Source organism: Trachypithecus francoisi, unplaced genomic scaffold (genome assembly GCF_009764315.1).
Source record: "Trachypithecus francoisi isolate TF-2019V2 unplaced genomic scaffold, Tfra_2.0 Lachesis_group4, whole genome shotgun sequence".
In the NCBI taxonomy this organism is placed as follows: Eukaryota; Metazoa; Chordata; class Mammalia; order Primates; family Cercopithecidae; genus Trachypithecus; species Trachypithecus francoisi.
This window is the reverse complement of record NW_022681469.1, coordinates 115,489,031-115,503,152: the sequence shown is the minus strand read 5'-3', so window position 1 is coordinate 115,503,152 and position 14,122 is coordinate 115,489,031. Positions and strand designations below refer to the sequence as shown.

Here is a 14,122-nt window from a genome sequence, read left to right as displayed (position 1 = left end):
GCTCCACCCCACTGGCGGGTTCTGATTGGTCGCTTCTGACGCGTCTCGGGGCTACGATTGGTCCATCGGGTCCCGGACACAGCTCCCTCCCACTTGAGGCAACTACGGCGGCTCCAAGGAGGGGGAGGGGGAAGGAGGGACGGCGGGTCCCGTCAGTCAGGCAGCTGGAGCCGCCGGGAGCGGATGGCGGCGGCCGTAGCGGCTCCACTCGCCGCTAGGGGTGAGGAGGCGGCAGCCACAACCTCCGTGCCCGGGTCTCCGGGTCTGCCAGGGAGCCGCAGTGCAGAGCGGGCCCTAGAGGAGGCCGTGGCCACCGGGACCCTGAACCTGTCTAACCGGCGCTTGAAGCACTTCCCCCGGGGCGCGGCCCGTAGCTACGACCTGTCAGACATCACCCAGGCTGGTGAGTGCAGCCGGGCCCCGGGCCCGATCGGGGCCCTCATTTGCATACCCCCACCCCGGGCCCCGCCCAATCCGGGGGTCGGGCCCGCCCTTTCACCTGGCGGCCAGGGTTGCTGCCCCTCCTGATTGCCGTAAACCTGCAGCCACCCCTTCCCATCTTTGAGAAAGCCCAGGACAATGAACGTGCTTCTCGTTTGCACAGAACGCCCGGCGCCTCCGAGCGTTGAGAGAGATTCCTCCTTTCTCTTTATTTGCATAGCTGCGCACCTGTAGGATGGTCCCGCCCCTCACCTGGTTGTCTCATTTACATGACCTCTTAACCTCAGCTCCAGTCGGTCTATGAAGCAGTCCCCACGAGCTCCTCTAATAACTGCTTTCTCTCCCATCTCTTCGTCTACACCGCTTAATCCCCTTCCCACCGAGATCCGAGCCCCAGGCATCCCCTTCCCGTGACTGGTCCCTACGCCCAAGGTTTCTGCTTTCTGTGCCGCAACCCCGCCCCCTGAAGTCCTGGCCCTCTCCACTGTCCACGCAGCCTATAGGAAAGCCTGTGGGAAAGAAGCAAATCTCTACCTCCCCTCACTCTTTTCTCCCTGAGCTCTTCCGCCTAGTCTCCCCAACCCCCTTATCCGAGACTCCTCCTTCTCCTTCCTAAGCCTGTGAGGTCACTGTGGAGCCTGTGACCTCATAGGGATCCTAGAATTCCCATTTCAGTTTCTGCTTTCTCCCGGGAAGGGACTTGAGGCCGTTGCTGGAGGGAAGGAAATCTTATCTCCTAGCTGGGAATGCTGGCCAGCTAGAGACTGTCCTTCCACGCCTCAATCTGCAGGATCTGTCCAACCATGCACCCTCCACCCTGGTGTCTGTGGACAGTAGGGGGTGGGGGACTTAACTGTGACAGGTGAGTCAGGCCTCAGCTACTCAGGAGGCAGCCCATGACCTTGGGCTGGCAGCTGGGGGTGGGGATCAGGATCAGGGAGGACTGCATTCCCAAAGCCTCACCCCAGCCCAGGCCTCCTCCTCTCATCGGCAGGGTGGGGGACCGGAGCTGGAGGAAAGTGTGTATTTCTCCCTAAGCAGGTGCCCGCTCGCTTGGGAATACTCAGGCCAGCACTGGCACACGCCCTCTCCCCTCTTCTGGGGAGAACCAGTCGAAACCTCCCCACTGATCTCGCCTGCTCTGCAACACGTGAGATCAGGAATGATGAGCGAGCTCCAGGAGCCATTCCTGCCCCTTACAGCCCGGTTCCCTCCCACCCCCACCTAACCCCACGCTCCAGATTGACCTCAGCAGCTGTGTGACACTCACTGTCTGTTCCCTTCCCCTCCCCCTTGGTTGTTTTTTGACAAAGACCAAATGTTATTCTTTACTTCCGTAGGCTGTCTCTGCCTGTGTGGACTCTTGGGGAAAACTACCCGGAGCTCCCCGGCTCCTCCCAGCTCCCACCCTCTGCCCCCTCCTCCCCCAGCATTCCGGCTCAGGGTGCAGCCACGCTCCTGTGAGCTTGGGGGGGAAAATCCCAGTTTCCTGAGAACCCTCCTCTGCCCCACTCTCCACACAGGAATCCTCAGTCCTTCCAGGGCCCAGGTTCTAGGCCAAGTGGGGTCCCTCTTGTCCAGAACTCTCCTCTGTCCCCTCTCCCCAAGCAGGGTGCTTACAGGCTGGGGCAGAAAGGGGAAGTGACAAAAACATAAGAGTTGCCCATACCCTGCCCTCCATCTCTCCTCGCCCTCCAAGCAGACGAAAAGCATCAGTGCCTTGCTGCCCAGACTACCTTGAGCCTTTCCCTCTCATCTGCCATCTCTTTCTGAGTGTCTTCCTTGTGTGGTCCCTATGTCTTGGGTCCCTGATCTCCCTTGGACTAGGCTCCCTGGGGTGATAGTAGGAAGAATCCTGAGGTGGCGGGGAGGGGCCATCTTGCAAAAGAGAAGTGCAGCTCATTCTCTCCCAGACCACATCCTGTGCCCCCTGTGCCCTGCCTCCTGCCTGAACTCCCTTCCGCTCCTAGCTTTTGTCCCCGCCACCGCCTACCCCATCAGAACTCTGAGAACTTGGTCTCCACCCCCTTCATCCACATGCACACACACAAACACATGCCGACGCAGAGAAAGCGGGCAGGTGGAGGCGAGGCTGGGAGAGGCAGATGCCGTCCCCCCACCCTCTCCAGAACGGTTATCTCCCAGGCCAGGGCTTCTGTCTGTGTACCAGGGCTGGGCAGAGAGGAAGAGAGAGGGGTCCTGGGGCATCAGGCTGTCATCCACCATGGTAAACACGGGGACTACCAGGGACAGAACCTGACAAATTGTTTCTACTTCATTTCCTGTCACAAGACTCATTTCCTTGGGGGATATACCCTGCTTCTCCTCTGCTCTGCTTGCTTTTGCTGCCTGTCCCTCCCTGAGAAGGGCCCTCGGAGAAGCTCACCAGGTCTGTGGCCTGGGACTTCCCCTCGAGGGCCCTGGGCCCCTCCCAGGACAGGCTGGGCTGAGGAAATAGAAAGGCAGGCTTCTCCAGGTCTAAGCCGTTAGTGGCTCCATGCTAGAGGGAATCCCAAGACTGCCAGCCTCCGCATAGCAAGGCGGTGCTCCAGATAAGAGGGCGATAGTAGACCCCAGCTCCCTCCCACACTCTCCACCCTCGCCATGCCTGAGATGCTCACACAGTTGCTGATCTCTTGAAGTCTGTGTCAGTAAGAGACGAAGCAGAACGGGGCTGCTAGGGCTGGCAGACGGTAGTAAGGATGCCTGCCCTGGGCCAGGGGAGCCCAGATGGGAGGGACCTGGGAACTCCAGCTCCCATCTCCAGCCAGGTCTTCTTGCTCTTCCCTCCCAGCCCTTGGGAATCGGTAACTTTGTAGTTCTTTGGACCTGGCTTGCTGGTCCTTGGGGCTGGCGAAAAACTCGTTTGGTGTCGGGGACTTAATCTCTAGAACCGAGATAGAGTGACCTGGGGTTTCTCCCCTGTTGAAAACACACTGGAGTAGGGAAGAAGGGCTCCGAGGAGGAATGGGCTCTTTTTGCAGGTTGCCCCAGGGGTTTCCCATATTCCTTCCGGGAGCCCCCCAGCCCCTCACTTTACTGTTTTCCCATGAGCACCGACCCTGCCTCTGACCTTCTGTTCACCTCACCTGGCATCTCCCAACAGGAACCGCAGGAGTTAGAGACTCCAGCTGCTCTCCAGGATAGCCCTCCATTGACACTGCAGCATTCCCCAACCCCCAAGTCTGAGGCTTCTCCAGCCCGGTGATGCGAAGGCCTTTGCCTTCCCTTTGCCATTCTGGTCATGCCTGGAATGTGCTCCCATTGGCAGAAGGCTTTGTTATCTCTCCCCGGAGGCCACACTGATGGCCTTGAATCTTTAGGTGTGGACGTTAGGGAGTGGGCAGCCGGCTATAGGGGGAACTCAAGGTCCTGTCCGGGGCTGGGCCTTTCCACAACTCTCCCCTGACATCTGCCTTCCCTAGACCTGTCCCGGAACCGGTTTCCCGAGGTGCCCGAGGCGGCGTGCCAGCTGGTGTCTCTGGAGGGCCTGAGCCTCTACCACAATTGCCTGAGATGCCTGAACCCAGCCTTGGGGAATCTCACAGCCCTCACCTACCTCAACCTCAGGTAGGGAGGCCGAGCCAGGGTTGCATGGGAGCGTGTCCTTCTTAGTCTCAAGTACTACTGAGTAACCCTCTCAGTGACCCTGAGAGGATGGCAGTGCTGGGATGCCATGCCTGGGGAGCCAGCCCGCTGCCTTTCTCCCTTCCACAGCCGAAACCAGCTGTCATTGCTGCCACCTTACATCTGCCAGCTGCCCCTGAGGGTCCTCATCGTCAGCAACAACAAGCTGGGAGCCCTGCCCCCTGACATCGGCACCCTGGGAAGCCTGCGACAGCTTGTGAGGATGGGGACAGGGCCAGGAAAGGGGCCCCTGAGCCAGGCAGCAGGGACCTTCTAGGGGGAGGTTGGGGAGGGCCTGGAGCAAAGACAGAGACAGGAAGGTGGGTTCTGCTGGGCCTGGTCCCATGGCCCCTTCCCACTGCCTTCCTGATACCAGGACGTGAGCAGCAACGAGCTCCAGTCCCTGCCTGTGGAGCTGTGTGGCCTCTCTTCCCTGCGGGACCTCAATGTCCGGAGAAACCAGCTCAGTACACTGCCCGAAGGTGAGGAGAATGAAGAACTGGAGAGGAGGTGTTTGTGTGTGCGTCCCAGTTGGCTCAGGCTGCGGTAATGAAAACACTGCAGACCAGGTGGCTTATACATGGCAGGCATTCATTTCTCACAGTTCTGGAAGTTGAAGTTCAGGATCTGGGTGCTTCCACGGTCAGCTTCTGGCAGGGCGCTTTTCCTGGCTGCAGACTGCCGGCTCCTTGTGGTACTCCCCAATGGCAGAGAGTAGAGACAGCCTTCTGGGGCCTCTTTGATAAAGGAGCACAAATCTCACTGATGAGAGCTCCACCCTCATGATCGCAATTCCTTCCCTAAGGCCTCGCTTCCTAATCCCATCACTTTAGGGGTTAGGATTTCAGCAGAGGATTTTTTGGGGGACACATTCAGTCCATAACAGTGTATGTGCTTTGAAAAAGTTACAGGCCAGGAATCTTCAGAGGAGAATTACACTTTGATTGCCCAGGCTTTTGCAGTATATAAAACAAACTATAAACAATCTGATTTGATCTTGACCTAGCAACCCTCTGAGGCTGGCAGGGCGCAGATGAGCAGCTCTGTTAGAAATGTGGACACAGGCACAGAAGGGGAGCTGGTGGGCGCATCAGCTCCAGGTAGACTGGCAAGGTCAGAAGGGGCCTTCAAGGTCACCCAGCAGCCCTGCTCACCCCAGCAGGGGCTGTCAAACACCTGAGTCAGGGGATGCTCTGCCACTCTGCCGGGAGATGCTGGGGCCAGTGCCAGGGCCCAAGGGGCCGATTTAATGAGCTTGCTGTGATGCCACTCCAAAGCACGCATGCCTTTTCAGCAGGCAGCAGCATATGTTTGTGTCTGTGTGTGTTGTGTGTGTTGTTTATGTTTTGTGTGTGTCTGTGTGCATGTGTATGTGTGTGTCTGTGTGTTGTGTGTGTGTCTGTATGTTGTGTGTGTGTTGTGTGTGTTGCGTGTTGTCTTTGTGCATGTGTGTTTGTGTCTGTGTTGTGTGTGTGTCTGTGTTGTTTGTGTCTGTGTGTGTCTCTGTGTATGTGTGTGTGTGTTGTGTGTGTGCATGTGTATGTGTGTGGTTTGTGTGTGTGTGTGTGTGTGTGTGTATGATTCCTGTGTTTTAGGTTGCGACCAGGTAGATGCGGGTGATGTGACTAAGATCTGGGGCCATCTCTTAGGGATTTAATGGCTTCATGAGGAGAGACAGTCATAGGGAAGTTTCGTGGGCAGATTCCCTGGACGGGGGCTAGAGGGAGGTGGCACTGGACTCTGCTTGGGGGCCAGGGGAAGACTTCACCAGAGATGCAGGCGCAGTGGGAGCCGGCCACTGAAGGAGAATTCCCCACCCTTCTGCATCCCAGCAGAGGACCCAGCATGTGCAAAGCATGGGGTTAGGAAGGCGAGCCAGGTGTGGCAGGAAGGCCTGTGCCGTGCTCGAGTGTGAACTTGGTTTTGAAGAACAAGGAGGGAGTGAGGTGGTCATCCACTTTCCCTGTCTCCCCACTCCTTGACCCTTTCTGCACCTGCCCTCTTCCTTCCCAGTCAAAAGGGGTAGGAAGGGCTCCCTCTGGGCCATAAAAAGAAATCCCAGCAAGATGCCCCAGGGACAGAGGCAAGAGCAATGAGTTCCATGAATCTGGGATGTCTGGAAAGATCCACCGACGTGGTGACGCTTGAGCTGAACCTTGAAAGACGCGTGGATGGGGAAAATGGAGTTCTCCCAACTGAGCAAACAGCACCTGGGAAGGCTCAGAAGCCGAGGGCCCAGAGGGGTGGGCAGTGAGGTGGGAAACGTGCGTGGAGCCAGGTCATGGAAGCCTTGCTCGTGCTGGGTTAGGGAGCTGTGGTTTTTATTCTGTGCCTAGGGCCACCATGAATCCAGACTGTGCCTTTTTAAGATGAGCAAAAGGCATCTTTCCCTGTGGGCAGGCAGCGCTTCATGCAGGGTGCAGTGCTGGGCCCATGCTGGGAAGAGGGGACTCCCGGGCAGGCACAACCCGCTCAATGTTGGCAGCCCTGGCTGCATGTCACGGGAGGTGTTTGAGCAGGGTTTGTGTCTTGTGCTGATCATTTGAAAATGGAGGGTGGGTTCGAGTGTGGAGTGGGCAGGCGAGGAGACGAGGAGGGACAGACAGGGCTGGGTGGGACCTGACGTCCACATGGGCCTTCCCGGCGAGGCTAAGCCGATGTCCGGATGGGCCCTCTCAGGGAAGCTCGCTTAGACTGTGGACCAGAATCGTGTGGAAAGAGGAGCAGGGAGGTTGTTCCGGGGAATGACTTGAGCCACCCAGGGGAGACGTTGTGCTAGGCCCAGGGTGACTAGCCAGCCGGAGCCAAGGGCAAGGGAGTGAGCGTGAGGCCCCAGGCCTGAGCACGCTCCTGACTTTTCCCTTGCCCACCTGCTCCAGAGCTGGGGGACCTCCCTCTGGTCCGCCTGGATTTCTCCTGTAACCGCGTCTCCCGCATCCCGGTCTCCTTCTGCCGCCTCAGGCACCTGCAGGTCATTCTGCTGGACAGCAACCCCCTGCAGAGCCCACCTGCCCAGGTGAGGCGGGGGCCTGGGGGGCCACAGGGACAGGGCTGTGGCTGGGCAGGAGTGGGGTTGGTCCCCTTGGGCAGCCGAGCAGGATCCGGGGAGCTGCCCTCCCTGCCAACTCCCCAGCATGTGCCGCCCCGCACACAGGTCTGCCTGAAGGGGAAACTTCACATCTTCAAGTACTTGTCCACAGAAGCTGGGCAGCGTGGGTCAGCCCTGGGGGACCTGGCCCCTTCTCGGCCCCCGAGTTTCAGTCCCTGGTAAGTCCTAGGTGGGGAGGAAGGAAGCCCTGGGATACTGAATGCCCCTTCCTGGCCCCAGGTACCCCCTGCTTTCTGGCAGGAGGATGGGGGGCTGCTGTCCAGCATCAGGCTGACCAGATCTCCCTGGCTGGCCCCAGCCCTGCAGAGGATCTGTTTCCGGGACATCGGTATGATGGCGGGCTGGACTCAGGTTTCCACAGCGTTGATAGTGGCAGCAAGAGGTGGTCTGGAAATGAGGTAAGGGTGTCCTGTCCATGGGAAATTGGGGGTGTCAGCCCTGGGAGAGGACCTCTGAACTGGGGACCTCCAAATTGCAGGGTACCAGGCAGAGGCTGGAGCTGTCCTCTTCCCTCTGCCCAGCATCCCCGGAAAGGGCTGGCTCAGCAGAGACCCTGAGCTTAATGCCACACAGGACCCCCCAGGCCCCGAGCCCCCATGTGCAGAGAGGCCATCTCCCATCTCTGCCTCTGCCTTTACAGTCAACAGATGAATTTTCAGAGCTGTCATTCCGGATCTCAGAGCTGGCCCGGGAGCCCCGGGGACCCAGAGAACGCAGGGAGGACGGCTCAGGTGAGTAGCAGGGCTGGCTGGGAGCTGGGCTGGACCAGGGCCTGGGTCCCCACGCACTTGCTGACATGCTGGCCTCCCCAGCGGACGGAGACCCTGAGCAGGTTGACTTCATCGACAGCCACGTCCCGGGGGAGGATGAAGAGCGAGGCACTGTGGAGGTGAGAGCCCAGCTGTGCTTCTCCCAAGGGAGGGGAGCCTAGAGGAGGGGACAGGGCAGCCGTGGGCACAGGCCTGCTCTCAGCTGCTCTGCTGTTCTCTCCTTAGGAGCAGCGACCACCCGAATTAAGCCCCGGGGCAGGGGACAGGGAGAGGGCACCAAGCAGCAGGTATCCCAAGCCCTGAAACTGATGCCACTGCCTGATTCTCCCACCCCCCCAGCCCCCTCCTTCCCTGACCGCAGGGTCTGCCCCTCTCACCCTGTCTTGGTCCCTCAGGCGGGAGGAGCCGGCAGGGGAGGAGCGGCGGCGCCCGGACACCTTGCAGCTGTGGCAGGAGCGGGAACGGCGGCAGCAGCAGCAGAGCGGGGCATGGGGGCCCCCCAGGAAGGATAGGTGGGGCCCAGGGCCGCCCGGGGCTGTTGCTGGACACTGAGCCCTGGAAATGGAGCCACCGAGCCCCCCTAAGCCGTTCTGCCTCGGGGCTAGCTGACCCCACCTCTCCTTGTTCCAGCCTCTTGAAGGCAGGGCTCAGGTCTGCTGCGGGAGGAGCCACCGCCATGTCTACTCAAGCCACGCACAAGTAGGTTTCCTGCCAGCATCCGGTCCCCACTCCTCTTCCCATGACCATCCCTCTAACTCCCTTTTGTCTCTCCTCAGCGGCCCGCCTAAGTCCAGTGCCTCCCAAGTGGGAGGTACAGCGGGGCAGGGAGCCCCTGCCCCTGCCCCTGCCTCCCAAGAGCCCCTTCCCATAGCTGGACCAGGTGGGACAGGGACTTTGGGAGGAGGATGGGGCCTGTGTTGGTGAGGGCTGGTTGGGAGAGAGGGACACAGAGGGGATGCCTGTCTCACCTGTCCCTGTCACTATGTCCCTGGTTCTGGCCCCAGCAACAGCACCTGCTCCGAGGCCACTTGGCTCCATTCAGAGACCAAACAGCTTCCTCTTCCGTTCCTCCTCTCAGAGTGGCTCAGGTGGGTGTCCCGCCCTCCCCAGTGCTGACCCAGTGCTTGCCAGCAGCAACTGCTACATCACCCTTCTGCCCTGGGAGCCCTTTGGGTCTGTTGTACCTTTGTGTTGAAAATCCCACAAGCGGCCGGGCGCGGTGGCTCAAGCCTGTAATCCCAGCACTTTGGGAGGCCGAGACGGGCGGATCACGAGGTCAGGAGATTGAGACCATCCTGGCTAACACTGTGAAACCCCGTCTCTACTAAAAAAAAATACAAAAAACTAGCCGGGTGAGGTGGCGGGCGCCTGTAGTCCCAGCTACTCGGGAGGCTGAGGCAGGAGAATTGCGTGAACCCGGGAGGTGGAGCTTGCAGTGAGCTGAGATCCGGCCAGTGCACTCCAGCCCGGGTGACAGAGTGAGACTCCGTCTCAAAAAAAAAAAAAAAAAAAAAGAAAATCCCACAAGCAAGCCGGGTGTGGTGGCTCACACCTGTAATCGCAGCACTTTAGGAGGCCAGGGTGGGAGGATCTCTTGAGCCCGGGAATTCAAGACCAGCCTGGGCAACATAGCGAGACCCCATCTCCATGAAAAAGAAAAAGAAAATCCCACAAGCAGAGAGGCAGGAGGTGTGGGTGCCAGGCCACCGGGACCCAGCTACAGAGTCAGTGGTGAGCAGTGGAGGCGGCCCCATGCCCCCCTTTTTCTCCTAGGCCCTTCCTCACCAGACTCTGTCCTGAGACCTCGGCGGTCCCCCCAGGTTCCAGATGAGAAGGACTTAATGACTCAGCTGCGCCAGGTGAGCAGAGCTGGGAGCTGTGTGGGCAGGGACCTGGGCCGGGCACCTCCTTGGGTTGCTGTCCTTGGGACCAGCGTCCCTCCACATCCTCCGTGCCCACTCTGGCACCTCCCCTGAGGACAGAAGGGGACAGGCACAAGTTCCCTGCTGGCCCTGAGCCCCCCACTCTCCCTGTCTCCCAGATACCTCTCCTTCCCTGACCCCTGCTCTATGCGGTCTACACTCCCAGGTCCTTGAGTCCCGGCTGCAGCGGCCCCTGCCCGAGGACCTGGCCGAGGCTCTGGCCAGCGGGGTCATCCTGTGCCAACTGGCCAACCAGCTACGGCCGCGCTCCGTGCCCTTCATCCATGTGCCCTCTCCTGCTGTGGTCAGTTGGGGCCGGGGAAGAGGTGGGGGGATGGGCTGGGGCACCTGTGGCCTCTCCCTTACCACGTTTTCTTCTTTCACCCACCCCAGCCAAAACTCAGTACCCTCAAGGCTCGGAAGAATGTGGAGAGTTTCCTAGAAGCCTGTCGAAAAATGGGAGTGCCTGAGGTATAGGGGCCGCTTTCTAAAGAGTGGTGGCATGCCGGGCTCAGCCAAGCGTGTGGCATGGATGGCGGGCTTCCATTCGCAGCGGGTGTCTGCTCTCAGATGGAGGCACAGGCTGCCCCTGCCCTGCCTGGCATGCCCCCTGCCCTGCATGTCACCTGTCCTACACGTCCCCTGCCCTGCAGGCCCCATCTTATCCTGCATGTCACCTGCTTTGCACACCCCCTGCCCTGCATGTTGCCTGTCCTGCACTCCCGCTGCCCTGCACTCCCCCTGCCCGGCACGTCGGCATGTGGGCATGGTTCTGGCCCCAGCACGTGAGGGCAGGGGTGGGAGGGACTGTCCTGCTGCTGACATCTGTCCCTTGTCCTTGTCCACCTGCTCTCCTCTCCCCCAGGCTGACCTGTGCTCGCCCTCGGATCTCCTCCAGGGCACTGCCCGGGGGCTGCGGACCGTGCTGGAGGCCGTGAAGCGGGTGGGGGGCAAGCCCCTACCGCCCCTCTGGCCCCCCTCTGGTCTGGGCGGCTTCGTCATCTTCTACGTGGTCCTCATGCTGCTGCTCTATGTCTCCTACACTCGGCTCCTGGGTTCCTAGGACCCAAAATCAGCCCTCCCTTACCCCTTTCCCTCCCCCCTTCTATTTATAAGGCCCCTGCTCCACCCGACCCCACCTGCGGTGCCTTCAGCCCTGACCAAAGACACTAATGCATCCCCTTCACAGACACTGACCTCAGAGGCCCCACTCTGGTGCCCCCAGACCCTGGGCCCCCAGCCTCTGGCCTCCCTCCGGTAGCCCCATGAGTCCCCACCTCTCAGTGCTGACGGTGCCTTCATGTCCCTGCCGGCCCTGTCCCTGCTCTCTGTGCCCCGTGAGGTGTGGCAGGAGCTAGAGTCTCCCCCTTCCTCCTGTGCCCTCCCCTTCCCCCCGAACGGCTGCTATGCGGGGGCTAAATTATCTCTATTTTGTAGAGAGGATCTATATTTGTAGAGGTGCGGGGCCCAGGCCGGGTCCCTGTCTCTGTGTATAAACTGTACAGACCGTGACCGCCTTGCCTGTGTGTGTATGTGTGCGCGCGTCTGTTCCGCGTGGCAGTGGCTGTGGCCATGGCTCTGTGCCCACCAGCATCTCCCTTCTGAGATGCCAGCCTCTCTTGCTCCCGGAGCCTCCGCCTCCCCCCCGTGTCATCTCCCTTCTGTTATCGCTGACAGCTTTTTTGCGTCTCATTTGTCACGGAGCCCTGAGCGCATGGTGATGCTCGGGTCTGCCCCCGACCCCCTACCACAGGCCGGAAGCCACGGGGGGGGCCCCCCTGGGGAAGCTAACCCGGCCCCTTCCCCCAGGAGTCACTGTGCCAGCCCCACCACATCCTGGAAGAGGAGGGGGCCCCAGGAAGGGGCCTCCCCTACATCGCTGCTGTCGTCCACGCCCTGCTGGACCGGCCTTAGGGGTGAAGGTGGGGGCAGGGCCCACCCCGCCTGGGACCCCGGGAGCAGAAGACGCGCCTGGGCTCCACGCTCTGCGACAAGCACTCGGTGAGGGCGGCCTGGGTCTGGGCCCCCTTGGCCTGCACAGGGCCTGGCTGCCTCTGGGACCGAGGGTCTGGGTGGAAGGACCACGGGTGTCGCAGGTGTCGTGTCAGCTGCAATAAACAGAAGCCAGAAGCCCTCTGGGTAGCCCTCAGGTGTAACTGTGTCTGAGAGCACGCGCGTCGCGGGATTGTGGGGGGGCCTCTTTGTCCGGAATTCACCGCCCGGTCGCCAGGGGGCGCCCGCGGGAGCCCGGCGGGGGCACGCGCCACGTGGCCGGGAGACGCACAGGGCGCCGGCGTCGCCGCGAGGCCTCTAGGGTGGGTTCGCCAGGAGGGCTGGTTCGCGCCGCGCCGCAGAGGGAGGCTGAGCGGGCCGGGCTGGGCGGCGGGGACACTGCGGTTGCAGCCCTGCGCTCGGGAACGCGGAATGTTGCCCTGGTCGCCGCCACGGTGGGGCGCGGGCCCGGAGGAGGCGCCCGAGGGACCAGGCCTTGCGGCGGGCAAGGACCAGGGCCAGCCCTGGAGCTCCGGAGCGGACGCCTCCAGGGATCTGGGGACATTCCCATGGGACAGGTGAGGGGCTCGGCCGGAGCCGCGGGGGGACAACGACTGGGGACCTCCATGCCTTCACCACGCGCTCTGCGGAGGTTTCTCCATTGTCCTTGCCGGAGTTTGGGTCCCTCGGCCTCCCTTGCACCAGGCACCCTTGGGCTCCAGGGGAAGGTGCGTGGGGGCGGTGTGACTGCAGCCTCAGTCCCTGCCCCTCCAGGCCACGGCCCCCATCCCGTAGCCCTTCCTGGACCTGGAGAGAGCAGCTGCCGCTGTGCCAACACCCGCCAGGCCCAGCCACTGAGCAACCCCCCGGAGCCCCAGGTAGGATGAGTCCTGCTGCCTCTACTACCCCCAAGAGCCTCTCTGACTCTGAGCCTGTTTTAATCCCCAAGTGTCCCCCCAGCTCCCCGTTCCCCCCAGGTGGCCTGGGAGGTGGACCCCTCGAGGATGACTCCACTAGCGCCCTGGGACCCCAAGTACGAAGCGAAAGTGGGCCCTCAGCCGGTGTGGGTGAGTTGAGGGCAAACCTGTGGGGCTGGCTGGGGTGTTCAGGGAGCTGCACGGTGGCCTGAGGCTCCAGTGGTCTGTCCTCCTCACCCTAGGGGGCCAACTGTAGCTCAGGAGCCTCGTTCTCAGACCGGACGTTGTGTCACCCCTCGTTCTGGCCGCTGTATGAGGCAGCCTCGGGCAGGGGTCTCAGGCCCGTGGCCCCTGCCACAGGGCATTGGAATGGACAGCAGGCGCACCCAGATGCAGGTACCTCCCTTGGTCCTCTGGGGGTACAAGGCTGCCCCAACTCCTCCCGGAACCAGTGCCCAGGGGTGGGAGCCCACAGCCTGCCACCCTAGGGTGTTTCCTTCTAGGGTTCCCGGTGATGTGCTGTGAAGATGTCTTCCTCTCGGACCCTCTGCTGCCCCGGGGGCAGCGTGTCCCCCTGTACCTGTCCAAGGCCCCCCAGCAGGTGAGAGGTCTTCCCCCTCCCTGGCCTTACCCCAGCCTCCAGGCGTGCCTGGCAGGAAACATGTCCCATTCTCTCTCCTCAGGTGATGGGCTCCCTGAAACTGCTGCCACCGCCCCCCATTATGTCTGCCTGGGTCCTCCCCCGCCTGTCACCCTCCCGGGGCCCCTCCACCGCCTGGCTCAGTGGGCCGGAGCTGATCGCTCTCACTGGCCTACTGCAGATGAGCCAGGGGGAACCCAGGCCCAGCTCCTCTGTGGCTGCCATGCCCCCTGCTGGCCCCCCAGACCCTACCTCTGACCCACCAAGCCCCTGTGGTAGCCCCAGCAGTTCTCAGGGTGCTGACCTCTCTCTCCCACAGACCCCAGACACCCACTGTCCATAGCCTTCTCGGGGCAGAGTGGGCTGGTTGTGTTGACAATAAAGCAGTGTTGGTTTGCAAAACAGGCTCCATGTGGCTGGGAGCAGAGTAGGGCATAGAGGCAGGAATGTGGTCTCTTTCTGTCCCACTGCAGATCACCCCTTGCTGTGTTAGGCGGAGGACGGGGGTATCCATGACCTAAGGCATTTCTGGGCTGACCGGACAGAGCCCCTTTAATGAGTGAGTGGGTGGTCTGCATGGCAGTGCAGAGCTGAATTTATAGGAAGCAAGGAGCCATAAACTGGCAGGTGGGGGAGTAAGTAGGGGCACCTCACTTTTAGGGGGCACTAGCGGTAAGATCCCTGGTGCTCCCACACCTCTTGTG

At 61.2% G+C, this 14,122-nt stretch overlaps 3 protein-coding genes across 3 annotated transcripts; all 3 read left to right on the top strand.

Moving 5' to 3' along the window:
• The first annotated feature begins 1 nt into the window (after window position 1).
• LRCH4 (leucine rich repeats and calponin homology domain containing 4) lies at window positions 2-12,005 on the top strand. Its single transcript, XM_033192190.1, has 18 exons — window positions 2-403; window positions 3,867-4,011; window positions 4,159-4,285; window positions 4,445-4,550; window positions 6,948-7,084; window positions 7,223-7,335; window positions 7,476-7,575; window positions 7,818-7,908; window positions 7,990-8,066; window positions 8,173-8,234; window positions 8,343-8,459; window positions 8,578-8,646; window positions 8,724-8,827; window positions 8,952-9,035; window positions 9,721-9,806; window positions 10,036-10,173; window positions 10,263-10,340; window positions 10,735-12,005. The coding sequence occupies exons 1-18, from the start codon at window positions 184-186 to the stop codon at window positions 10,930-10,932; spliced, it is 2,052 nt and encodes a 683-aa protein (XP_033048081.1). The 5' UTR covers window positions 2-183; the 3' UTR covers window positions 10,933-12,005.
• LOC117072279 (ZO-2 associated speckle protein) lies at window positions 11,365-12,014 on the top strand. The gene is given in 2 exon segments (XM_033192198.1): window positions 11,365-11,798; window positions 11,800-12,014. Coding segments are annotated over 2 exon segments (585 nt in total). The 5' UTR covers window positions 11,365-11,400; the 3' UTR covers window positions 11,987-12,014.
• A 2-nt stretch (window positions 12,015-12,016) lies between these two features.
• On the top strand, window positions 12,017-13,820 carry SAP25 (Sin3A associated protein 25). The gene is made up of 6 exons (XM_033192197.1): window positions 12,017-12,439; window positions 12,636-12,739; window positions 12,822-12,928; window positions 13,021-13,174; window positions 13,282-13,379; window positions 13,462-13,820. Exons 1-6 carry the CDS (start codon window positions 12,294-12,296, stop codon window positions 13,759-13,761), a joined length of 909 nt encoding a protein of 302 aa, XP_033048088.1. The 5' UTR covers window positions 12,017-12,293; the 3' UTR covers window positions 13,762-13,820.
• The last annotated feature ends 302 nt before the right edge of the window (window positions 13,821-14,122 follow it).